The following is a 27,787-nucleotide window of genomic DNA, read 5'->3' as shown; positions in this document are numbered from 1 at the left end:
ACTTATGGGGCTTATGGGTAATTTGTCGCGACTTATGGGTAATTTGTCGCGACTTATGGGGCTTATGGGTAATTCGACGCGACTTATGGGTAACTCGTCGCGATTTATGGGGCTTATGGGTAATTCGACGCGACTTATGGGGCTTATGGGTAATTCGACGCGACTTATGGTGCTTATGTGTAATTTGACGCGACTTATTGGGCTTATCGGTAATTCGTTGTGACTTATGGTTAATTCGACGCGACTTATGGTGCTTATGGGTAATTTGTGGGACCGCTCTTTAGTAGCCTTCCAGTGTAGTCCTGAAATATCGTGAATCTGGGGTGGTAAAAGGATAGACCCTCGGCCCCAGAGGCTCACACGACGACGACTGTTGTCACAATATAATAAACTTTAAATCATAAAATAACATGGAGCAATGCTAAATTTCTCAAAGGTGAAAGTGACATATAAAACTATTTGAAAATGCAGGACTAGTTTGTTTCAAATGCAGTGTATATATCATAAATATGATATATATCGGTTTTAAAAATATTGAACAATGTGTTGCAGACATCTAATTGTGTAGCCTACCTATCTGATAGTGAATAGTTGAGAGATAATATAATTGGTGCCTTGTAACATGCAGAGAGCTGGTGATGGGAGTTCAGTGTATGGATAGTTAGTACTAGTAGTGTCTCAATCTTTGCGTGTAGTGTAAGTTCTTCATTTCATGTGGACGACTACATCAGCTAGACTACTAAAAGGTAAATAATAATTTTTCTGAACTCAAGATTCATTAGTTCATGTTTATTGAAACTTAAGTAATTATAGGCTTATGTGTTTTGATGTAAGAAAGTATTAAAATTTCATTCATAACCAAGATTTGTCATCTTAAAAGTCATTTACATTTCATGTGAAAGATAGTTTTCAGTCATCAATTGTTTTTTGTTTTTGTTTAAGCTTTTATGCCTAGCAAATCATAGTTTGCATTGCATGTTAGAATACAATTTGTGTCTGAAAATCAAGTTATGCAAATGAAAAACTATACATAGTGTGTGTATGTTTTTTTTTGCTAAATTTTGGTTTTATTGTCTGAACTTTGGCTGAGCATGACAAGAAAGTGTCATGTATGGTTTTTAGTATTACACAGCAACTCAATTAGTGCTACTTCTTTTTACAAATTACTTTTTTTTCCATGAAGTGTATCGAATCAATGATGATGCGCAAAGAAATGCATGGTAATGGACGTGTTCGAAATGGTCAACCAATCACTCAACAAAGTAGACCAAAAGACCAGAATCAAATTGGAATGATGATTCCTACGCAGGTAGTGGGCTAGTGGCGTATCTTATTATTTTTGGTTGTTGCATTGAAGTACTTGGTGATTTTATAGAACATCAGTAGTTCAGTACCATATATCACTATTTAATATTAACATGTTCTTTTCTCAAGTTTAATACGATTTCTGTCAAGATTTTCTATAAGTTTTATTGCAATATCTTATTGCAGGTTGCTGTTGGTAAAATTTCTCCTGTTGACAACAAACAAACTCTTTGCTTATGCACAGTTACTCAAACATTCAATAGACTTAGTTTATGACAATATACACTTTTTTATTGTTTATAAAATAAAAATGAAGAAGAACCTCTAGCCCCCACCCCATGCAAAGGATTGAATTAATAATTAATGATGACAAAGACTGGAAAGAACCTGCTAAGAATTGTCAATTAGATAGATTGTCATTGAGCTTTATAATGACTTCAGAGCATAAGATAACATATGCATCATACAGCTTAACCAGTAAACTTAGATTTTCTAACCCATTGGGTTCTGAGTTGTTATGGAACTGTACAAATGTACATCTTGCCAACACTTTTTAATCTCAGATTTTCCTCATTACTTTGCGAAAAATCACTGGTTGCATTCTTATTTTTAAAACGATTGATATGACTTAATTCCCAACAGAAATTCCTCTGTTATTCTTACGCAGTGGTGAGAATCTGAAACAATCTGCTGTGGTGTTTGCTTTTTTTTGCTTCTTAGGGGATTTTGCTTCTTGCTGTGTCCAATAACTAAAATATAACACAAAAAGTAAAAACTTAAAATTTCCACATTTGCTCCAGTTTGTCGTATCCAGGCTTACGCGGCCTGGTGATTGAAAATTTAGATTAAGTGAACAGGAAAGCAAGGAAGCCAATCTTTGTGTCCACCTTCAGACATGCCATTAAGTGTCTTACCAAAGACACAGCCACAAGCTCTTGAGCGGTGTCGAACCGGCGCCCTTTCGAGCGTCGAAACATGGCTCTCACCACTCGGCAATGCTCCAGTACCCTATATATAATGTAATATGTATTGAGAAAGAGTATTTTTTGAGCAGTTGTTTATATGCAGTATATTCTTCCATTTGAGAGCAGCAACTAAAAAGAGGTTGTCAGCCCTTGAAGTAAAGCCAAATCTGATCATTCATGTTTTGACAGTTAAACACTGAATGCAGTCAATGGTCCTATGAAGTTTCAGTCTTCTTACAATAAATTGCAAACCTCAAGAAGAAACTTATCTTCTTACTAATAATCTTTGTTTAGAGGACCTCAACGTAATAGTGTGCTAAGGCTACAAAGCTATTTGTTAAGTAGATTCACAGAAACTCAATTTCTCCAACTGATAATGCTAAATGACAAGTCATGAAAGTGAAGCTGTGAGTAGGCGAGTGTAGGTTCAATAATACAATGATTAGACATAGCGTGGACATTAGAATTGCTTGTCTATTTTTTCATTTTTGTCATCTCAATATGCTCACTTTCAATTGCTTGCTTTGCAGCACAATGTATGCCACCAGAAATTTTGACTCAATTTTGATTAAACGTCACAGAACTCTGTTATTGTTTGATAATAATAAGCTGTGTGTTCATTTTAATCCATCTTGACCAGCTTTTGTTTACCAAATAGAAGTATATAATATATAGAGTGGAGAAGATGTCCCAAGTGAATTCAATTTTGTAACTACTGGGTAAAAAAAAAAATCTGTAAATAATCATAGCAAAAGCAATTTACTTCATATTTATTCTATTTAATAAAGAGTTTGCCAGCTTCATGTACAGGGTGATCAAACCAAGTGTACAGTAGACAAATATTTATTGAAATAACAGTGCATCCAAACAGGAAAAAAATTATTCATATAAAGAAAATTACAAAGAAAAGTATAAATAAACAAAATGTACTCTTATTTTTCAATGTATCTTCCCTTAGTCTGTTGTGCACTTGACTGCATGAGGCACGCAGCCACCAGTTCTTTGGACAGAAGAAAAGTTATTCACTGTTTATGCTGTGCATAATCATCAGAATGATCGTATTTTCCTGTTTGGATGTACTGTTATTTCACTACACTTGGTTTGATCACCCTGTATATATTATATGTCATTCAAAGCTTGTTGAGTGTGTCTTGTTTTTCTTTGTTCGAGAAATTTTTTACTTTGTCCATGACAAGTTAGAGATGGCACAACGTGACGGGTTTAGGTCGAAAATAAGTATTTTTTTGCTCACCAATTTCCTCTGCTGATGTCTTGAGCAATGCTGGCATGCACGAACAATGATTGCTGCAGCGTGCGCACGACAGCTTGCTTGGCTTAAACGTGAGCCGGTTTTCTCCAGCTGAAACTGCATTTGCAAAATGTAGATACGTTTTGGTTGCAATCCACATATATAGGCCGAGAATATAATGCATACACTTGAGAGTCATGGCGACTCGTCATGACCCTTATGCATCATTATCAGTATCGTAAAACTTTGACCTTTGGTAGAGACGAAATTAGTTTCAAGAATCTCAATTTGAAGATATATGGGTTGTGGATTACTGCAGTTCCAGTTTAAAAATATCACCCTCTGATGACTTTCATAACTTGTTAGTCCAGTTGTAGTTGGCATCAAAATAGAAACGTCATACCATGACTCAACAACTTTTTATCTACTTTTTGGACTGTTTAATGCGGTTTGAGTTAGACAGACAATAAACATCATTGTGATGCTTACTGTGAGCTAAAGAGTGAAGACTCTCACCAGACGTTGAATCAATGCAAAAAGGTCTGATGTGCTGTATTGATGATTTTACACTTTTAGAATTTTTACATGACTTCTTTGTGCTGCATTCTAATGTTTGTAGTTGTTATCGAATGATGCTGTTTGTTGATTGGACAGAATACCAATCGCGGCTTGCGCCGTCAATCAACCAATGAATCAGATGATTCCAACGATTCCATTTCGCATGCAACTCAAATGCCTGCCGGGTTTTCCCCAGTCACAGGTAAACAGTGTGCCTTGTCAAATCACGTAACATAACAAACGTTTGTAGGCTGGCTAATGATACAGGGATTGCTGTAGCGATATATGATATATGAACGTTTTTCAATCGTTCTTTTTCTCAATTCGAAATATTCTTCTAAGGACATTTTCATCTTCTACCGACGTCAGACTAGCAAAATTCTATTCGAGTACGGTATTTCTTCATGGGGTCGTTTATTGACTTGTCAATTCATATGTAGTGTTGATTGTTTTCATCATTTCGCGGCATGACAAACTGCGAATTCCTCATTGAAATTTGAACGTATTTTGGAAAAATACCATGTGTTCACGTTTGTTTGCAGTTGGAAAATGATCAGGTTCTGTAATATTCTGATTAGAGATGTACCGATATATCGGTGATATCGGCCAATTTTTTAATATCGGCATCGGTATCGGCAAAATTTGGCCGATACTGTGGCCGTTACTAAACATGCAAAAAAGGGCGTTTGCTGCGGATTTTCTGCATAAGAAAAGATATAGATTTTTTAAAGTAGTAACTAACGTCACATTGATGTAGAAAAATAACAACCTGTTCAAATTTTTGATACCTCACACTCCCATGACTTCATGCGCGCACCTTTTGGCATTGTTTGCTTACAGTGATTCTTTCACTCAAACAAAACATTTTGTTTCAGCAGTGTTGCGTTGTTCGGTTCTTAAGTTGTGAAGGAGACTCAATTTCTCCAATATTTATCATTTGTGTTTCTTTTTTACTCTCAACAGAGGATAAAATCAGGCCAAGGCTACCCAGGTAGCAAAAATATATAATTTTGCATCGTTTTTACGTTGCTAAACGTTTAAAAAACCTATGTAACTTGGTTGTTTTTAGTAAGCTGGTTCTATCAGTTTGTGATTTAATTTTCATCTTTCGTTGCAATAAACTCACCAAGCTTAAACAATGTCATGGCAGAGTAAGTAAGCTCAAAATGAAAGCAATTGGACTACGAATCCTCACTAAACTAATCAATGAATGGTCTTGTTGCGCCTAAGATGACAACCTCATTGTGAAGAAAGGAGCGTTCTTCCTGGCATCAGCACAAGGCTGAGCACTCACTACTACAGCGAGCTGTTGCGATTCTCTAACCATAACGGTGTAGCTTCCACGCTAGCCATTTAGACCATCCAATCAACTATATGTTTCTCGGCAGCCGTTTTGTAGCAAGAATTGACTTCGACAAGAATTGAAATGGCTAGTGTGGAAGCTACACCGTTGTGGTTAGCGAATCGCAACTGCTCGTGAGTCCTCAATCCTGTGCTGATAGCCGGGAAGAACGCTCCTTTCTTCACAATGAGGTTGTCATCTTAGGCGCAACAAGACCATTTTGATTAGTTTAGTGAGGATTCGTAGTTCCATTGACTTTCATTTTGAGCCTACTTATTCTGCCATGACTTTGTTTAAGCTTCATGAGTTTATTACAACAAAAGGTGGAATTTAAATCACAAACTGATAGAACCAGCTTACTAAAAACAACCAAGTTACACGGGTTTTTTAAACGTTTAGCAACGTAAAAACGATGCAAAATTATACATTTTTGCTACCTGGGTAGTCTTGACCTGGCAAAAGCTTTTCAACCAAACGACAAGCGCCCTTAGGTTGCACATTACTTGTCGAATAGTTTTTGTACGACTACACAAATCACTTGGTTTACATTTTACATCTTATTATCAATAATGATAGCTTATTTGGAGAGTTTGCGCAAACACTTTATTAATTTTTCAGAAACCCCAAGTATGATGTAATGTTTCTTCCCTTATACCCTAGTCCTCAATTACGGTGGACTTTCATTAATAAAACCTACTATTATGACACAACAATGCGGTTAAGATTGGATTCTTGAATCTTTAATAAATTGTGCCAATTGAAAGCTTTTTTTTATGCAAATAAAGTAAAACTCAGCATTTGATATAATTCCTTGCAAATACCAAAATTGCTTCTTTTTGTGACACCAAAGTATCGGCCAAAATATCGGTATCAGTATCGTTATCGGCCTAAAAAAGTGATATCGGTATTGGCCAAAATATTGGTATCGATACATCTCTAATTCTGATACTTTTAGCCTTCTTGCCTGACTTTCAAACAAGTATGGCTGTGATCAGTTTTGAAATTAATTTCATGACCACAAGTATGCGTCACAACTAGTCTCACGTCAAAAATTCTTAAGAATCTTCGCTTAGTCTTAGTGTTTCGCTTGCACGTTATCATTGAAGCGTTTTTACCATCTGTTGTTTCTCTTGCACTACTTTATTTTTTCAGCTTTTTCAAGGTCACTTAGCGGCCCCAACCCCGCTATGAGCCCGCTCAACGTTTACAGCATGTCGCCACGAAGCACTCAGTTCATGTACCAGTATTACAGCAACCCTAGAGGATACTACCAGAACCAAGCGACTTCTCTAGTGTGAGTAATGACACGTGCTGTCTTGACAGCTATGAGTTATGTTTACATGGAACGTTGCCAGTACAAACGCCAAGCTTTTGTATCAAATTCTCCGAAACGTTTGGGGTGCGGAAGATAAAAAAGAAAGTTTATTAATTAACAGAAAACATGGCAGCTTAGACAAAGAATTCTCGGTAATATAGTGTATATAATTGTAAGATTAATTTGTTTTAGATCTCGAAGTGGCGGCGGTCGCCATTACGCTGACGAGCATGGAAATACTAGATTGCGATACAGAACCTTCAACCGGGCTCGCACCATCAGTGAATGCTGTGACTCTCCACCAAAATCTCCCGCTGTTATGCTGAGTGGTGAGCTTACATTGTGATTTACAGGCGATTTTCAATTTTGTAGTTTTCTGATTTTCAAGCTCTTTGCCCTACTTCATGAAACGTGTAGTTTCTCACTTGGTTGCATCGCCATTAAGTTCTTGTCGTTTTGCTCAGCGTGTAGAGCTTGCACTTATTTATGCTTTGTTGTATGCTTTTTAAATCGACCGCCTGTTGAACTTGTTAAAGCTCGTTGTTCTATTCGTGAGGACCATAAGCATGTTTGTTCAATCTTTTGTTGCCAACTGGAGCATTCGTTAGACGTGAACACGAATAACGTTAAAATACTGGATCATTGTTTGCACTCTGGCAAATAAAGCGACTAGTCTTATCGTAAACACAGTATATGAGGGCGGGTCATGGAAGGCTTGAGACCTTAGTGATAACTTACAATTATTGCATAATAGCGTGACGTTTTCCAAGGTTGTATCTTTGCTACTTGATCTTTACGTTTCTAAAGTGGACGATTACTTCTGTTACCATGGCTAGCTTCAGTTCTTCGAAAAACCCTGCTTGCTGCACTTATTTGAATATTATCCGAATCGGTACCGGTAATAATGTTATCACTGATGAAAGCGAATGCGTTTTCTATGTAACTTCCACAATCCACATGTTGACCACAAACTCGAATTGTGATGTCCCCTCGCATTTATGCAAGGTGCTGTTCATGTTGGAAGCCGATTATAACTGCATAGTGCATACATCAAGGTCGCATGTTAAGACAAGAGTGATGTTCAGTTTATTTTATCTTCAGGCCAGGAAATTTATAAAATTTCAAAAAACAATGCTTTGTAATGGAAAAAGAAATTTTAACAAACTTTAATTTTCCCTCAGCAAATTAATAAGCTTCACTATCTATTTTATGTGTAAGATGCCTTGATCAAAAACAGTTAACAAATCTACACTTTATGTCCTGGTGGTGTCTTGTTCGGAAACTTGATAATATTTACAAAGAATACACAGCATGATGCGCTGATTTTATCTTACCCTCATGCTTTGCATAAAATCTTTCTTCAAATATTCTTGACTATTTTTCCTGTGATTTTTTATGAGATTAATAGTATTGACATTTCCCGTTTATGCATTTTTTTTCATTTTTTTAAACTAACGTTTTTCTCATTAAATTTTATTGGTGTGGTTACGTTTGAGAAATGATTGCAAATACTTATTTATGATGGATTTGTTCGTGCAATCATTTTTTTATTCACTGTTGAAAAGCTCATCAATTAAACATCAACTTTTCCATTTGCCGTCAGTTTCATAAACCTTTTATTTGGATGGAAAGAAAGCTCGGTGGAGTCATATGACACTTTTGAGTAGTTTTTGTTGACCTTTGGTATATTTGCTTCATTATTTGATATCCGTGTGCTGCACTGTAGGTCTATCTAGCCTCTGGTCTCATTTGCTATTGATATAGTTCATGTTCTTAAATTATTAATACTTCAAAAACATCAATTACGAAAAGAATTAAAAAGTAGTTAAGAACCTCCTAATCACATGTGGATTTACGACATTATGTGCATTGTGCAGTTACTGAGATGCATGTGAAGTAGCAGTGTTGAACGGAGCGTGATTTTTGACTGAGACTCCTACTCCATGAAACTAGACTCCACTCCAATCCGACTCCAAAAAAAATTCATCTTAAAAGACTCCGAGTCCACTTCACTTCAAAATAAAATCATGTGTTAACGTAATTCTAGCCAATACGTAGCAAACAACACGAAATAGTTTGGGGTTGCAAAAATCTTTGTCAACTGGACTACCTAGCACGAAAATGTTTTTTATGGCGCACACTTAAAAACATTACCGTTTGGTTGAAAGTTGTGAGACATTTTGTTCCTTCTACAAACAGAACTACATAGGCTACGGGAGTAATTTGATTTAACTAAAATGCAAGGTTGCTGAACCAAACTCCGAATCCAATACACTCCAAATCTTTAGTGAAAAATAAAACTCCTAATCACTACATTTTCTGAAGATCGGGAAAACTCCTGCTCCACTCCATGCTTAACTGTACTAGTACGAGGTAGACGTCTCCACTGTGCTACGAGGAAGGTGTTGACTCATTTTGTCGCATGATCATTTAGTCGCTATGCCAAGTGAAGTGTGTTTTACTGAGTTGGTATTGGTTGGCGACAAAAAACGCCAAGAATGACTTTTATTCTAACAAGCTTGATTTGAGGCATCTTTGAGGAACAGTATATCTCGAAACTGAACGCATGGTCAGAAAAACTCGACTGTCTTATTAATACGATGCCGAGATCTCTTCATATCTGGTAGCCAGCAGGTGGTATTCAAAAGTGTAATGGAACTCGACTTGACTTTCTAACATATCGGGGTTTTCGTAACTACTTTGATTGGTTTGTTCATTAAGTCCCAGACATACATCAGTGGGCAGCCACAGTTACGCTCTGTTGAACTAACTCATCTCACAATTTAATTTCAGCAAGGCACAGCTTTTCACATCGTATAGCTATTAATCGCTTTAACGTAGAGAATTGTTGAATCCACAATTATGTTATTTTTCCTTGCTGAATTGACGTCATTCATCAACAGTATCATAGCCGATGCGGCCTTTGATGAACTACATGCTCAGTAATTTGTTGCATCATAGTTAACTAGTCCGAATACTGGGGTGGGTGGCCTATGTATCCTTCCCCAGGGGACGATATTTGGTTCAAGAGGAGACGCCGTCAGCAAGAACTCCTCTCTATCTAGGAGCGCCGGTGATTGAAAATCGATCACACACGTGGAGGCTCCGTCCCAATCGCTCCCAATCGTCCCAATCGCTGACGTCATTATTCACTGATTATTAGCTATTTTTGAACGGCAGTATGTTTGAGTCGAGCCCAAGAATTCCGACTTCGCTGATAGGAGAGGTTTGTTTTCAAACGTGGTTTTTGAAGTCTCGGCAGTGTTAAGAGACGTCCAAAATGAAACGGGTTTCGGTATTTTTTATTTATCACGCAAGTGTCAACTGTGTTGAGCTTGACGAATCAACAAAACTACAGTATTTCTTTTACCTTGTGATGGTACCAGAATTTACCTTTGTTGGACTTCTACTTTTTTGTAGTAAAATTCAAGCTTAATTTAAATTGCAAACAATTCAGTCGTGTCTGATAGATGAAGTGACGCAATAAAAGCGGCTTATCACCGTTTCGATCTTGTGATAGTTCAGCTTAGTTTGCACCAGAAGAACGTATCATGTCATTTAATTATCTCAAACGATGTGAAATAAGAAAATCATTTTATTGATCATACATTTGTTGTTTGCATTGATTCCGATGCACCAAGACGTTGAATCGACGTGTGTGTAAACTAGACAAATCGTTTTCCTCCAGGAATTCCTCAAACTATTGAAAACGATGTTCTGGAAGATCCGAGAAGAAGAGCATGGTCTGAGTCGGATTCAAACCGGACCGACATGACCATGAGTCGGATGTCTGCCTTGAAGAAGCTCCGCAGGAAGTTGAGTCGCAGTGGGAGTCTCAAGAAGAAGAAGCCTGAGGCAAATCAGAGCGGTGAGTTGAAATCGAATGAAAACGTAGCCAGTTTTTTTTTGATAAATAACGTCTGTACCTGAAGGAGCTAACACACTTTCGTTTTTTTTTTTTTTGCAACCTTTGTATTGAACGTGATCATTACTTCACACTTTTGATACTCTACGTTTAAAACTGAAACATTTTACTTTCTTAACAAGATAGCATGAAATATAATATATATCTAGTTTCTTCCCAAGTGAATTTGACATGCTTTGATAAGGTACTACCCAGACAGCAAAATCCGTCATCGATTGCATCGATGTAAAAATGACGGATTTTGCTGTCTGGGTATAGAGTTTATTTTTTGTAGTGCTGTTGATACCAACACATGGTGAATGTTTGCATTTGTTCGCGTTATTAACAGATTCATTGAGTCGTTCAGTGGCAAGCGCCAACTCACTTGAGAAAGTTGAAGAAGGGCGTCAGCTGCTGCACTGCAGTCGCACCACCTCACCAAAGTATGTCTTACTCTGGCACCTTAGTTGCAGTCATTTTTTTTATGACAAAGTAACACAATTGGCCGCATGTTGACAATTGATACGTAAAGTATATCAACAAAGTGTTGTGGACCATCTTCTACCAGTGGTAGTTATGCACCTATGGTGAAGGATTTATTGTTGTTGGTTGGTGACGTAAATCAGGGCGATGAGTCTCTCAAGGGAGTCGATAACAACAAACGCAGTTAGGTTTAACGGATTAATGCTAATGTTTCAAAGTCATGTTTCTTACCATGGCAACCAGTGTATAGGAATCTGTGGTCTCGTGGTTTATAATTTTCTTTGCATTTCAAATGTACCAAAATGAACTGGAAACGTTTACAATTGTCGCAAAGTCTAAAACAAAACTTGCGTTTGTAGCTCCTCCAAAAGAAGCACAATCATTGACGAGTGTCCAGATCTGCAAAATCTTTCCATTCACCAGGAAGATGAAACGGTGCGGTTGCAGGACAGTCTCTCTCCTGACATTGCAGGATATGGATCAACAGAAAGGATTCGATCCCCATCGAGCGAATCGGTCTTCACTCATGATGGAGATCTCATATATCAAAGATTCCTTGAAGGTTTGTTTTCTACCTAATATTTAAAATTAAATGTTTCTTTTGTTTGGCATTCGAGTTTAGTTTGGATCAATGGACGAGAACACAAGGAAGCCAATCTTTATGTTCATCTTTCAGCATGTTTTTAAGTTTTTGACTACTCAACCATGTAGCAAACATGTCTCAATGAAGTGATTTGTCTAGCGACGCCATAAGAACACAGTATTTTCATGGCCATGGAATAACTTTCCTTGTTACAGAGCATACTTGTTATGACATCATGCCGACCAGTTGCAAACTAGTTGTGTTTGATACACGTCTCCAAGCCCGAAAGGCCTTCCACGCCCTCGTAGCTAACTCTGTTCGATCTGCTCCACTCTGGGACGCACAAGTCGGTGGCTTTGTGGGAATGTTGACTGTGACCGACTTCATTAAAGTTATCCTCCTCACGCATAGGTTTGTAAACTGGCGTTTATTTGTGATGGTGTGTTACATTGATTCAAGGTCTACAGACTTTTAATCAATGTAAAAAGCGACTAATTTGCTGTCTGAAATGTTACATCCCTACCCTTATTCGTGTTTTGCTTGTGTTATGTTCAAATCATCCTTTCCAGTACCATTGGTTTCTCCGTTTCATTGTGTCCAGCCAGATATAAGACGATAAAAATGCTGAACATCTGGGTTGGTGGGCATGAAGGTAGAAAAGCATATTCTTGTCCTCCTGTTTATGATTCACTGCTTTGCCACTACACGCAGTCAGACTCACAAAGATAAACTCTGAACAAACTTTGATGGTGGCAGTGAGCGAACAGACGCCAGACACGCGGCCGAGAGCAAGTTTTTCCAATATTACTTTGATATATATTATCCCTTGAATGACTTAGTAATAAACTTTGAAGGAGCAAACTATCAATTTCTTTCCAGCTTCTTTGTGTGTTTGAGTACTTTAAATCCGTTTATTCTTTTTGTGCAGACAAAACGGCCGAGTCGAGACTGTTGAAGAACAGACAATAGAAACATGGAGAAAACTTCTCGGTCAAAAGTCGTCGTTTGCAAACGTACATCCGGGAGACTCACTTCTGCATTCTCTGAAGATTTTGATGAGCGAGCGTTTTCACGGGTCTGTTTTCCGCATAAAACAATGAATTAATTTTTCCGACTACTTGCATTCATTGCCGTTTTATGAGCGTGTGCCCAGTCCCAGACAGCAAAACCAGTCATTTTTAAATGGAATCAATGTAAAAATGACCGATTTTTCTGTCGGGAGTGGTCGGTTGGTTTTGCAATCACTGGTTTTGCAATTGGTGAAAATTTAAGCAATTTTGTTTTATGTGAAAACCGTGAGTGAAACCGCTTTGTGCCGAGTTAATTGTGAAACGATCGTCATAAACACTTTAAAAGTTTCCTGATGTGAGCACGGCTTGATGTCACCACAGGATTCTCACTCGTGTTTCTCTTGTACGAAATTGCAAACTACTGAAACACTGTTTGAGGATACAGCAATGTCGCGAACCACTATGTTGCCAAGCTAGCGAAAGTTGCTAATTCACGTCGTTTCAACGTTGGGTAACGGTAACGCTGTTAGTCGTAAAATGATGTAAAAAAGACAACTTTACTTTGGTTAGTCCAGCGTTTCTTAACCTTTTCTGACTCTAGCACTCCTGTAGACAGGCCTGAACAGTCTACCACCCCCTAACTATCGTTAACTTACGACTACCACAGCGCCTGCCAAAAGTTTAGTAGAGGCCGAAATTTTGACATGCTTGCAGATCGCTGGCGATATATTTTGTAATGAAGTCTCTTGCTGTCTAACAAACTGTGCTTTGGTATTTGACTTCCAATCACCAACAGAAATTCAATTATAACCATATGTAAGTGAATCAACTATCTTAAAACAACAGCACAGTTTGTTAGACGACGAGAGACTTCATTACAAAATATATCGCCAGCGATCTGCAAGCATGTCAAAATTTCGGCACCTCCATTAAACTTTGGCCTGCACTATTGAAAGGAAAGCGATGTACAAATTGATCATTTTGTTTATTCTTCAATGCCATATCAATTTCCCACAAAAATGCAGAAAAGTAAAATGTCATTTTTTGATATTATACTGCACGCATTTAGCACCCCCTACCGTCTATTCCAGCACCCCCGGTTAAGAAACGCTGGGTTAGTCTATCCTAACGACGAGAACGACAGCGATTTGTTGAAATAATGCACTTTGCTTTCGTTTGCTGTAATTAGTCATAGGATATACCGTTTGATTGATTAAAAACTTGCCGGTCGCAGTTGATTAGAGTGAAGGCTGTTGATTGGTCTTGGCTGTTGTGATTTCCTGAGTTAACCTTTGCGACCTTGTGCTCTTGTGATGTCCTCAAGCATTGCTTTTACGCAAAATCAAACGACATTTAGATTAATTTTTCAATGTCAAATGAGGTCTTACGTTTCTGCTGACATGGTTATTCTGTCCTTTTATGCTTGAGCTGCAAAAATTTTCTGTTTTCTATTGCACTCCTGGTAATTTTTTAAATGGCAGAGATTTGAATTATGTGTTTTGTCTTTGCTTCAAATCCACGAAACCATGGCCACCTAAAGATACGGCCTGATTTGTCACATTTTGCAGAAATTTCCAGGTTTTTCTAACTTTGGGCGAACGTTTAAATAATTTTTTTTTAAAATTAGATTTTTACGCTTTCTTTACTCTTTTCCCCAGATGACACAATAGATTTTAACATCCTCACATGTTGAACAAAAAAAAAATTGATTTCGAAAGTTTTAGTCAGACTGTTAATTTTTCAATAACAGTCTGACTTAAGCGTTTTTCAACTTACTTTTTCTCATTTGCTACTGCTTCCCCAAGGCAACAAAAAAGTTTTATGTCATTAGGAAACCGCAAAAAGTAAAAACATTTCAAAAAATGTCAGTCAAACACTAGCAGTGGCTGTAATCAAAATCTGCAAAATGTGACAAATCAGGCCACATCTCCAGGTGGCCATGACGAAACTAACCTCACAATTAACAATGACAGTTCGATTTTCAATTTGTTTTTCATCTCCTAGAGTTCCTATCTTGGACGAGCACACTGGCGATATCTTGCACGTCATCAACCACAAGCGAATTTTGAGATTTTTGAATCTCTTCATGAAAGAACTACCAACGCCAAGCTTCATGACGAAGGTGAGGCACTAATACAACTAAGAAATTACATCAAGGGTGAAGTTATGAATATAAACACTTGCTAGAGCTATTAAAACGTTTGGGTGTACCACCCTATCTATTTAAGTGGCTGAGCAATAAAGTAAACTTGATCCGTTTCGGTTAGGCACTTAATGCCATCCGTTGCAATTACACACTTGTACTCCCGTTTAAGTGTGGGAAGTATTACCAGATTCTTCAAGTTTTGGTTTGCTTGCAAAAGTTTGCTGCTTTGGTAAGTATTTTCTACAGCGGATTACGGCTGTTATGCTCTCATACGCCCTTGGCGAGAAAACTTGCTGCCCTGTGCTCTTAATTATGAGGTTTGAGCCATGTATTTATTCTCTTTTAGCTATGTCTAATTAAACTGCTTCCCGGCTACAAGTTGGTTTATTCGTGTTATGCAATGATTCTCAAATAATATTGCATTGTAACAGATTTAGTTGATAGATTGTTTTATTTCTTGCAATGTATAATCAAGTTGGTTTATCGCCAATTACAAGCGAATGTACCAAAACTTTCTTAATTTCAATATTCATCCACGAGCGCTCATTTCGTGCTTAATCTGAGCAGACTTTGGCTGAAGTGAAGGTCGGGCAATACGAAGACGTAGTCACGGTGACGAAGTGTCACACGATGTTGGACGTGCTGGAAATTATCGTGAATAGAAACGTCTCTGCCATACCCGTGGTTGATGACGACGGTAAGTGCTGTGTTGTCGAGGAATCGTTTTTTAGTGTTGCTTTTCCCATGAGCACCATGTCAGTCATTTTAACTGTTTTTTAAAACACACTCACAGCTCATCTCACAGCCAATAAATGTTGCTTTTTTACATTGTATCAATGTCCGGAGACGTTGGAACGATGCAAGGAAAGACACTAGAGTGGTTGTAACTGGGTTTGCACAGAACAATGCAAATTTTCTAAACATTAGTTGCTTAGCCGTTCACTCACAAGCGTGGCTGTTTCACAATGCCGCCATCTCTTCATGAATGTCGCTTGAAATATCCAACGAATCTGGCGTTGACAAAAGGCAGCAAGACTGGTCGTTGGACTTGAACTTCAAATTTAAAATAATACAAATATCTACATAAAGTGACGTTATTTGTTTGTAAATGTTGTACAGTCAGCGTTAAATTGGGAAAGCATTTTTCAAACTAACCACTCAGACTGCAAATCAACCTTTTTTATATTGATTGAACATCTGCAGACGTTGAATCAATGTAAAAAAACGGTTGATTTGCTGTCTGGCCACATACAACTTTATCTGTTTCCGATGTATAACGCTATAGCGCAGTACACGAATACTGCATTTTCTACGTTTATATAACGCTTTGACAAGTTTTATCTACGTCTGAAAATTGAATGAGCCTTTTATCTACATCTCTTATTTGCTGAGAGATGCAAAAATGCCCGTCTGTCATGCGCTGCTTCCAAAAGACTGTTGAGACTTCGCGTTTTGTATTTCATGCCTGGAGGTATTTCTCACGCAGCCAAGTTGTAAACAATTTCTATGAACTGCGATAACAAAATATTGGGAACGTTTTTGTTTTTATTTTCTCTATCCACTGCGATATTTAATATTTCTCATGAGCTAGCAAAATGTAACAATTTGACATGACCACAACTGTACAACCCACGTGGAAGCGTTTGATTAGTCAATAAAAGATTCCGCTTGATGTGATTGGCGGAAGCTCGCCTCAAGTTTTAGTTTTGATTGCTTGAAAGTTATGGAAGACACCCAGAGAGCAAGATCCGTCACTTTTACGTTGATTTAACGTTTGCTGTAAAATGACGGATTTTGCTGTCTGGGGATAGGAATCAACAGTTGCATAGGCGATGGCCGATATAATGCAGGAAGGTGGTTAAGGGGGATTTTGCTTGCGTTGTTCTCGATTGACTCCTGCGTCAGGAAACAATATTTTCAATCGATGTTTGTTTCCTTCAACAACGTCATCTGTTGATAGCCTGCTGGGAATTTATTACAAGCAAGAGTGTAGTAACCATGCATGATATTGGTTTGATAACTCGCTGCCGCGTATCGCCTTTTACAACATGTGGACATCAGGAAATACTATAAAACGTGCTCATTTTCCATCAACGAATCGTGTCGAAGTTGAAAGAGTGGAAATTATTCAATATTTCATCATTGAAACTGATACCTGGTGTTGGAGTTTTGAATAAATAAAGTGCATAGTAAGACCACAAACCTATCTTAGAATCCAACCTTCACCCGTGCCATTAAGTGAGTTCCTTACGACCCAGTTCCAGCTATCAAAACTTGCCATTTTTACATCGTTTTAAACGTCCGACCAGCGTTTGAGCACTTTTTCACCGCACCATCGGGCCATCCGCCCTCACGTTTTTTAAATAACAATTCTGCGTTGTGGCAAACCTTACAGGAAGAGACTGCAGATTGCACAATTGTGTGTGAAAACCATTGCTGCAAATGTGTGCAACTGCAATGCACGCAATGTTCCTCAGCGCTAACAAGGAAATGTTTATTCCGCTGAAATACCTTGAGTCGGAAATGTGTTGCATTGGCATGAGGTGGCGGATGTCATAGTGGTCGCATTGTTTTAATTTTAAAGCTATTGTCTTAACATTGATATAAAGTTTGCTAACGTTGAATAAACACGAAGTAACGTGAAATCGAGCACTGATTTATTGAATTACATGTGTCAAATCCTTACAAGGCAGTCTTTGTCGTCCAGTTTGCTTTTTTACTTTAACATCGCTTTGACTCGTTTCTGTACCATGGTGCAACGTCAAGATTACGACTGACAAAATGTCTCGTTTATAATCAACTATTGATTGACAGGCGAAGTGATGGATGTGTTTTGCAAGCTGGATATGATATCGCTGGCTGCGCAGGGACTTTACCACGACCTCTCAATGACGATGGAGACAGCTCTATCCTGTCGTTTCACTCCGCTTTTTGAAGATGAAGAGTGTCCAAGTGATGCTTTCACAAGGTCAGTATTTACAGAGTTTCCAGTCAACTTTTGCAACAAAATGGGCTATTAAGAAACGTTTGCGCCACCGAGCAAGCGTCTATTCATGTGACTCATTCATGTGACAGATTGCATCGCTGTTGCGACTGATTCTTCACTAGTTTGTTGTTTGTATGCGTGAATAGACTGCTCACCCCATGGGATATGTTGGTCATCATACTTTGGCTGTCTTATCAGAGCGCGATATTTATAATAATGTTTTACATGGTTAACACAACTTATTGTTTGTGACTGCACCTGCATTCAAGAATTTTAACACGTAGCTTATTGTGACGATAGAAGAAGTTTACCAGGACGAATTTATGTCGGCGTTGGCTTGTCCCTAGTTACGAGCATGTGTCAACACGCCATACAGGCAGTCAACGCTAAGTTTGTTTCCAGATTTTCATCACCGAAGCCCGAGCGACGAGACATCACTGAGAAGACAGATCCAACTTTGTCAGGACAAGATGCACAAACATCCCTGACTACTCATCTCAACCAATATAAAAGCAAGGTCTCGTCTGTCCGTCGTGGCCACTCTGATATCAAGGGTCATCGCGGTGAGTGAAGAACCCAGGCAAAAAATCAGTCCTTTTTTACATTGGCAGACGTTGAATCCATGTAAAAAAATAACTGATTTTCTGGCTGTGAAAGTGTTTTTGTTATGTTCCACTTAATAATATGGTGTTGTGGCGAGTTGGAGCCATCCCATGTAAACAAGCATCGAAATTGTTGAAGAGGCTTTAACTTTCCAGTTGCACAAGCATGGTGGCGGCAATTCATCAAGTTTTCAACGTCTTTTTACGTTTAATCAACTTAATCGATGTTTCATGTTTCTCCTGCTTTTAGCCGCGATCAAATATAGACGATGAGTCATTCACAGTCACTGGCAAATTGCAAAAACACCTGAACGATGCTCACCAGCGCCGTGGGCTCGTATCGCAACACTCATGGCTTGAATGGCTTTGAAAATAAACCGCTGCGACCACTTTACTACAAATCACTGTTCAGTGTTCTGTTCACGCTTTCTGCCGCTCAAAGCAACATTCAAAGTAAACATCCATGAATTGAATCTTACGTCAGCGCTCGATACTTGTGTGTCAGCCGGGGGCACTCGGTGAGTGTGGTGGATGTTATTGCGGCAAAACCTTGTTATTGACAAGCTGCAGTTGCAGAATGCAGTCTGCAATGATCGGCTCGGATTGTACATTTATCTTCCGCTGACAGCCATCCAGTGAAGCTTTTCTGTTTACATTGTCTACCGACGTTGAAACGACGTAACAATAAAGTTTTACCAGTGAATGAGCTATTTAACGATTGCTGTGACAAATTGAATCTTTCAGTTTTAAGCGTTTTTCGACATTGAAGCCACGTACATATTGGTTGCATTTTTACTGCTAAGTGTTGCCGAGGACCCTAGGTAACGTAGCTACGGAAGAGGGACGGCTATCGTGTCTCTCGCGTGTGTCTATTTTTATTTGTTTGTTATGTTTTCGTCCTGGGGTTGGTTTTTGTTCGTTGTATGATGTTGGTTGTTTACTGTTGCTGATCGCAGTGCCAGCGGAAAAAGTTTGGTTTAGGCGTTCTCAGTCTTTGGGCGTTTAGTGTTACTGGAAGCATACCTTCTTTTTAAACCTTCACATACGTAAGCTGCCAGGCACAGCTCGCAAAATATTTTTCTGCAGTTTGTCGCGAAGATATTTCACGCCGAGCAACTTTTTGACCAATTTAAAGATATATTGGGCTGGGACTTGAATGCAGTTTTCCAATATCACCGGAAATGTTTCACCAATGAATATTGACCTGTTGTTATTTACACAATCGTCAACAAAACTTAAACGGAATCTTAGAGTGAATGGAAAATCTCTGTCGTTCTTCTCCAAATCGAAGCGTTTGTTGGCAGTGTAACCAGTGTTGGAGAATCAGCTCACATGCCCCAATCACTTTTTTTCGTTCACTATGAGAGAAATCGAATCTGGACCTGAAGCAGCGAAAATCTTGGAAAATAGAGGCTGATGTGCTGCTCACAACGGCTTCATTCCTTGTTTATTTTTTTTTTGAATCTTCACTTTTACGACATCGGTCGTGATAGTCACTGTGGGGCTTCTGGCATCAATGATCACTTGTCTATCGTGACCTACATCTCCCACCTTCCTACTGTTCCAACCTGCTCAGTTTCGCCAAACAAAAGCTAATCTCTCTACCTCACTGTACTGACATCAGAGGTAAACCTTGTGGTTCCAGTCTATTTCAACTTTGATGTTCCAAAAGAGCATCCCGCTGCCTGAAGTGAAGGTGTCAATGCATCCGTGTTTGCTAGGCAGCTTATGCTTCATGCACGGTATTCAATCAAAACTGGCCAAGCGGTCGTTTTTTGCCGTGGTATTTAGAAGTTTTAGTCAACGAACGTCTGGACTGGTTCTCGGCGCTTGATCGTCTGCAAATAAACGCGAAGCCAATGTCGCGCAATTGATAAAAGCTACAAAAAATATTAGTAGTCAGTGGCTTGGTTGTTGAGCTTGAATTGATTAACAGTAGTAGTAGTTTCTCGTGGCATTTTCACACGTGAAGCACGTTGTCTTTTAAGCCAGTTTTTAAATCTATTGCCGCATTGGTGAACTGTGTCTCTGGTAACCAGCCCATCGACAGGTTAAAATCAAATGATCAATAGTTTTAAAACAAACTTCATTAATGAACTTTTCATCAAATCTTCTTATGATTTAACTGTTTTTTTTTTCGATTTTATGATTTAACTGATGATTCTATTAGGATGCGTGGTGTAACAAAATATTTAAAACAAAATTAGACAGTATCACACTAAATTAGAAAAATCAGTTCATTTACTTCCTCACACAAATGTGGCTTCAGTATATGCTTATTCAAATAGAATAAAATAAGCATATACTGAAGAAGCCACACTTGTGTGGCGAAAGCTTTATAAATATATATACTGATTTTTCTGATTTAGTGTGATACTGTCTGCCTTTGTGATCAACAGTTTGCCTGCTTTTCTTCGCAGTTTGTACAAATTGGTTTGCTTTGATGGCCCCATCGATCAAGAGTGGTAGCAGTTCGAGCATGACGGGTTAAAATTCTATTATACTGTAGTCTGTAGCTGATCCATTCCATTCTGTTGCATGTGGAAACACCTGGGAGGGGTATTGGATCGTCGATAATGTTTCCACCGTATGGTCGATTCTTTGTCCAATATTCTTTCCATTCTTGGTTTAGAATTGGATCATAGTTCTTGGTTGTTTGGTTGTGAATAGATTGACATGATTTTAGTCGATGGCTGTTTGGTTTCTGTTGGATTATATATGTTTTGTAATCGTGAGTTACTCCAAGTATTGCCACGTTCTTGAAGTCTTTGATTTAGTTGGGCTGCCGTGTCTCTTCTCAGATGTAGTGGGGAACTTCCGCTTCGTCGGTAGCCGTTGTATTGGGGTCGATTTCATATCCGGTGATTGTGCGCGTTGATTCTTGTAATTGGACGTCGACTTTTTCAGTGTGTGTAGCCTACACTGTACATTGTTTCCACACAGAAGCGCAGTATTGCGGCCCGAAATAGCTAGAGTGCAAATGCGCAAGACGTTTTGAGATGCACACCAACTTGTCCCAGCTAGTTTCTGGATTAACGAGTTTGTTGTTTTGAGTTTGCCTAAGATCAACACTCAACGGGTGACAAAACACGTGATTTTTTCATTGACATACGAATATCCGTTGCAATTTTGATCCACTTAAAAATGAAGTTCCACGCACGTTATTCTACGTTGTAATACCAGCGCACTTTTCAAGGAAACATTATAAATATATTTTTAATGTTCATTGCGAAAACTTTTCTAATGAGCTTGAATATGCCAAACAAACCAATATAACAAGCATCACACCCAACACGTAAGTGTTTTCGACGGAACTTTTGGTTGGTTTTGAATTTTTATCTCGGACTTAGAAGGCCTGTGGGCCCTTGAGAGGTCATTCCTCGTAGTTTCGCATACTTGTAGGTAGAGACTTTTGACGCAGGCCGGTTACCGACATTGACAGAATAAAGTTTCCAATTGTTGAAGTATTATTGCCGGGGAATTATTCCATCCGTTAGATGCCGCTGAATGGAGAGCAGTCATTAGAATGCGTTGTTCAAGCGCACACCCCGAGATTCGAACCAGCGCCACTTGATCTTGAAGCTTCGTCGTTCACGAAGCCACGCGCTAACCAACTGAGCTATCGGGGAGCTTGATTTGTCAGGTCCAAATTGAGACAGAGGCCATTCGCTTGTTTGGTTGTTTAAGGCAGGGGTGTGCGGCCCGCGGGCCAAATGCGGCCCGCGAAGAAAAATTGTGCGGCCCGCAAAGATGTGCCAATTTTGAATTGTATGCAGCCCGCGAAACGTGTTTATAATTTAGTTTAGTCTGGCACGTGTGAACAATTCATTGTGGAGTGGATTATTGTAGATTTCGCATCTTCTGTTAACCATTTTAGAAGTCTCCCACCGGCCACCGCTAATCCATTTTATTTAATTATTTGGAACGTAAAAATTTATGGTCACATAAAAGGCATTATGAACAAATTACGACTTTGGAAAGCTCACGTAGCCTACAGACAGGAAATCTTTTCCACTTTCCAACTTTGAGAGACTATGGTCTGGAATGCATCCTAAGAATAAAACTGAATTTGCAGACCAACTTGAAAAATTGTTGTGTGAATTTTTGGCTCCTTTCAAGGACTTCAAATCTCATGAACATTTGTTGGTATATTCGCTTCGCCATTCAACACAGACATTGACAAAGCACCAGCAGATATAACTTGAATTGATTGATCTTCAAGAGAAAACGGATTTAAAAGTAAAGTATTTAGAAATGAATCTTGGCGATTTTTACCGAAAACATTTCAACTAAGATTACTTTCCACATTTCAAAAAATCCATGGATTTAAAAATGGCTCTTTTTGGCTCAACGTAGGTTATTTGTGCGAACAATTTTTTTCTAAAGTGGGCGTCATTAAATCTCCCTGTCAATCAGTTCTGACAGACGAACACGTGGAAAATAAACTTCGATTGCGAGCACTTCCATTAAAGTAAATGTGGAAAAAGCCGTCAGGAAAAGAAGCCAGCACGGTGTGACAATAAATTTGAATAGCAGTTTTCTTCAGAAATTAATGCGTTTTAACTTATTGTTTCTGCAAGGAGATAACCCCTCATAATGCCATAAGAATAACTTGAATAACAAAATAACTACTTGTTTTGTGGCTGCAACTACTAAAAATCATGTTAATTAAATGTGCGGCCTGCGGCCTCACCCAGTTATTTATATCTGGCCCTCCTGTAATAAAGGTTGCACACCCCTGGTTTAAGGTGGTTGTGACTACGCGAGAGCCACGCACACACTCTTGACCAGCTCCATCCACTGCGGTCCAATTATATTAAAACGTGCAGCTTCAGGGGAATTGGTTGCAACGGGCTGCCGGGTGCCCTGTTCATCGAGGCCCGCCTTACAGGATGCCTGCCCGTCAGGCACTGCCCTCTTCCGCCAAACATTGCCGTTGGGGACTTTGATTTGTCAAATACATTAGAAAATTATCAGCTGTTACTTAAATAATTAAGTATACATACGTAGCTGGTTTGTTCGGAAAGCTCTTCAATTTGCAAAGATCTTTTTGCTCATCGAAAGCAACACAAAGCCAAAGCATCACATTCAACACGAAAGCCATGCACGATATCACAAAACTGAAGGTGTTTTTCTGCATGTTCAGTTACTCGTAGCAACGCTGACACGTCATCTGAAAAGCAAGAATCCGAACGAGCTCCTATTACTTCTCAACCGGTGGCAGATTCCCGCAATTCTGAGCGCACTGGACACCATCGAGTCCGCCACAAGTCACTGAGTAATCCTCTTGTGCGCTGTCGGCACTCGGATAGATTGCAGGTGATTGACATTTTTCTCTGTCTCCCTGCAATGCTCATCCTCAAAAACAATTTCTACTGTGCACTTGATATGTAAGTCGCTTTTTTTGACCCCTGCTTCTGAGAGAACCACTGATTCTTTATCGCGCACTGAAACATTGTTTGAATTGTTCATTGATGTAGAAATTAAATTTTTCTTCTGTGAATTTAGAAAATGAATTTTTAAGAAAAAAGCTACGACAGTAGTCTAATTATTATTTTTTGTTGCGTTACTTGAATGAGAGAGAATTCAACTGCCAAATGCCACTGTTCTATAAACATCCAACCCATATTTTAAATTTAAATATTACCTTGAATATATTAAAAGATTAAACATTGTGAATAAGAGTGTGGATTACTGAAAGGTTATTTTTCACAGCATATCGTTGACTTGATGGTATCCACCGATGCCAACCTCCTTGTTGTGATTGGTCAGTCGAGTGGTCACGTGAAAGGCGTCATCACTGTGTCTGACGTTTTGTACTACATCATCAATCCACCGGTTCGTATGATTAAATTTTATGCTTTGTTATTGATGTGTTGTTGACAAGTATTAGGTTGTATGTGGTATGCTCAGTTTTAAGGTAGGCAGCAAATTGCATTAACTTGGCAGTTGAAGAAGCAAAATAGCGACATATCTTCGCAATAAGCATGCCTAATTTGCTTTCTTCAAAGTTGTGCTTTTGTCATCCAACCGTTTTTTCAGCACACTGTCGCATTTCAGAGCGCCGGTGTGAATCAGAACTCTCCAACTCATATCCAAAAGAGAAAGCGAAGAAACCTGTTTTCTTCCACGTCTTCTGGCTCGCCTTCTCTGCTCTCTATCCAAGATGGTCCAGAAGTTATCTCTGCAATAGATAGCTCGGAAGACCCGTTCGCTCTTGATTCCTCCCTGGGAAGTCGAAATTTCCGTCCTCCGTCTAAACTTTCATCCTCATCTGACACCTCTAGTCACAATTTCAACGACAGCGGGTACACGAGCGCCTCGACTCTGCAGTCGGGTTTAAACTCCGCTGAGATCATTCGCGCTAGAGCTGGATCCATGAGAAGCGATCATGGAAGATAAAGAATTGGATTAAAGCTACTGACAACTATCATCTTTTAAAGTGATACTAGGCTACCTATTTTGTCTGACAATATAAAGTTCTCATTCATCAGCTAATCATCAATGCAGCACTAATCTTTCATACAATCGTGACCCGAATGGTAATTCCATCCAATCAGTTGAAGTTATAAAGTATTTCTAAAAAAAACGCCATATATTGATTGTACTTGTTGCATGTTCGCTTGGCGTAGCTCAAATCCTGCTGATTTCGCCAGCAAACATTTTCCGCCGTTTTTTGACGTCAAGTTTTGACTAAATTTGGAAGCGCTTAATCTTGTGTGTGCAAATCTCACTGCTGGAAATGAATCCCCAATATTATTCTCAGCCATCCCGAAATTCTCGCAACTGGTTTTATTGCCCCAAGTAGACTTTGCATTATCGGCTGCTAACATCCAGCTCTTCCCAACGTGTGCATTGTGCATATATCAGAGTACGCCATATGATCCTATGCAACGTGGGTCATGAAGTATAAGTAGTTGAGTAGGCTAGTGTACTGTGTAGTGTATATGTGCTTGTGCAACGGAATCTTGTTCAGTTAAGACTTATGTAATCATCGTTTGGCTGTAAACGAACGTTTTTGTGTTTTTTGTTGATATGTTTTGCAAGCTTTCGTAAAAACACTGGAAGCCAGGTTTCAAGTGTTTTTGGTTTCACTGTTTTGTGCCTTCAACGCCAGAAAGTTCCGTTTCCTAAACGCGGATAAAGTTCACGAGTGGACCTTACTTGTTTTTGTGTGAGTGTCATGTATTACATTGTTGTCGCACGTTGTTTCAACGCTTGATGATGTAGAAACGTAATGTTTTTTTGTCAGTCCGCTTGCATTCTTTGTAGGTACGCGTTAAGTTCGTTTTTGATTTCGTTTTTTTTTTTGCGTTCAAGCAAAAGTTCGGTGCTACAATACAAGATGTAGATTTGATTGCTTTTGAATTTCGATTTTGTTTGTTTTTTTCTGTCGATTATGTCTCTTTTTCCACAATCGTACCTCGCCGAACGTCATTTTGACGTTAACTAGTGGAATTCAAAAGTCTACTATACAACGAACCACCTCGTTCCCTTGCTAGCAAAAATTACTTTTTATTACTTTGTTTCAACGTCCGGTCACGTTAAAACGATTTAAAAACAGCAACTTTTGACTAACAGGGCAGATCCGCTTTGAGGGGTTCACCGAACTCCATTTTTTTCAATATGGCATGATTTCTCAGTAGCTTAAATGCATTGAAACAAGAAACAAGGTAACCTATTTTGGTTGTTGGCTTGTTGAGCTAAAATTTAAACGTTTCTGTTCTAATCATGGCCATGTGCAAATATGTTTCAGTTCAAGGTGAAGTGATTTGTTTCAAGAAGGTGAAGTGATATTTTCTTTTAAGCATCGATAATAGCGTTGTGGAAATGTACAGTTGTTAGCTGTATGTCCTAACACATAATAAATCCCGCTGTTCGAAGAGATTTCTGGCCTTCCTTCGTATTGTCACGTTGATTTATGTTAATAACCAGCGGTATCGATTCTTGTGTATGCCAGAAGTGTATTGTTTTTCCAAATCTTGTTGGAATGTGAATTGTACATGAAACTGTTCAAGCTGTACAGAATTGTTTATTTTCAAATGAAACATTCGTTTCCCTCCGTTTGGAATCCTCTGTCACATTTGCGTTGCTTGCTTGGGATGTGATCTATCAACGAGAAACAAGCAACTTTTTTGCAATTCCGCTATACATGATAGCAATTGGTAATAGAATGACAGAAATTAGCGATTACAGAAATCTTTTGTTCTTTGTCGTGAGATGAGTCGCAAGAAGCAAAAGCATGGTCACCTCAGACAGTAGGCCCATCACAGTTGTGCACTAAAAAGACATAGTAGACATAGTTATACAAAGACATATTTTATACAAAGACATAGTTAGTAGCCTAATGGTAAACGGGCTTAACAAAAGATGTTCTAATAAGCTTAGTAGCCTGGTAGCCTAACTAGCAAACATTTTGTTGCAGTGTAGCCTAGGCCAACACCAATTACAACTTGGTCACGGGTTCAAATCTCTCGACTGCTCAACTTTCCTGAATCTCTACAAAACCAAAAGTTTGACTTTAGAAATAATGAGAATTTTGCCAACAAGCGTTTCACACACAGTTATCCTGCGTCAACTGAATTTGGATTATCTAAACTGCGTTCGTCAGTTTGTAGCTTATAGGCCTGCCGCCTACTTATGCTCAACCACGTAGGCTACAAAGATATGTAGCCTAGGTTAATCTGTTGAAGTCGTGGGTTTTCTTTGGTAGCTTAATGGAATTCTGGGTCATACTGATAGCCTATAAGCAGAGATGGGCAGTAGCGCGCTACTTTTGTAGCGGCGCTACTTTTTTGGTAAAAGTAGCGGCGCTACATTTTAGCTGGAGTAGCGGCACTATTTTTTTCCAAAGTAGCGGGAGAGGCGCTACTTTTTTCAGTCGCACTCCCGCTACTCAGAGGTGGGCAGTAGCGCGCTACTTTTTTGGTAAAAGTAGCGGTAGCGGCGATACTTTTTAGTTGGAGTAGCGGCGCTATTTTTTCTCCAAAGTAGTGGGAGAGACCCTACTTTTTTCAGTCGCTACTTTTTAAATTAAATTGAAAAAAATGCTTGTTTTTTGGGCAATACTGGCGTGTTCAATCAGCTATATAATCGGTTTGGTTGCAAAGTTTCGGTCTTTTCTAGCTGCTGACGTCAATTTCTTCGACGAATATCTCCGTGTTTTTGTCGCATCCAGGCTTGCACCCATGAGTGGTTGAAGATTTAGATTAAGTGGACGGGAAGGCAAGGAAGCCAATCTTCGTGTCCGCCTTCAGGCATGCCTTTAAGTGTCCTGCCAGAAACACAGCCGCATGCTCTTGAGCGGTGTCGAACCGGCGCCTTTTCGATTGCCGTTCC

The 27,787-nt window shown here is 39.0% G+C and overlaps 1 protein-coding gene across 1 annotated transcript; it reads left to right on the top strand.

The window, feature by feature from the left end:
* The first annotated feature begins 599 nt into the window (after positions 1 to 599).
* Positions 600 to 26,641, top strand: LOC145780870 (uncharacterized). The gene is made up of 17 exons (XM_082592524.1): positions 600 to 746; positions 1,184 to 1,309; positions 4,174 to 4,279; positions 6,572 to 6,713; positions 6,927 to 7,063; positions 10,423 to 10,602; positions 10,988 to 11,081; positions 11,481 to 11,683; positions 11,920 to 12,115; positions 12,633 to 12,779; positions 14,719 to 14,836; positions 15,428 to 15,557; positions 17,675 to 17,828; positions 18,249 to 18,409; positions 23,595 to 23,767; positions 24,164 to 24,286; positions 24,509 to 26,641. The coding sequence occupies exons 2-17, from the start codon at positions 1,196 to 1,198 to the stop codon at positions 24,848 to 24,850; spliced, it is 2,520 nt and encodes an 839-aa protein (XP_082448650.1). The 5' UTR covers positions 600 to 746; positions 1,184 to 1,195; the 3' UTR covers positions 24,851 to 26,641.
* Positions 26,642 to 27,787: the final 1,146 nt, after the last annotated feature.

Source organism: Aplidium turbinatum, chromosome 1 (genome assembly GCF_918807975.1).
Source record: "Aplidium turbinatum chromosome 1, kaAplTurb1.1, whole genome shotgun sequence".
In the NCBI taxonomy this organism is placed as follows: domain Eukaryota; kingdom Metazoa; phylum Chordata; class Ascidiacea; order Aplousobranchia; family Polyclinidae; genus Aplidium; species Aplidium turbinatum.
Note: the sequence above shows the minus strand (reverse complement) of the source record. Positions and strands in the feature narration are given on the sequence as shown.

Excerpts from the sequence above, each read along its gene's own strand:
- LOC145780870 (XM_082592524.1), top strand. The coding sequence starts at position 1,196 with ATGATGATGCGCAAAGAAATGCATGGTAATGGACGTGTTCGAAATGGT. Across the intron at positions 17,829-18,248 it reads CCAAGTGATGCTTTCACAAG|ATTTTCATCACCGAAGCCCG; the intron begins GTCAGTATTTAC and ends GTTTGTTTCCAG. Across the intron at positions 24,287-24,508 it reads ACTACATCATCAATCCACCG|AGCGCCGGTGTGAATCAGAA; the intron begins GTTCGTATGATT and ends GTCGCATTTCAG.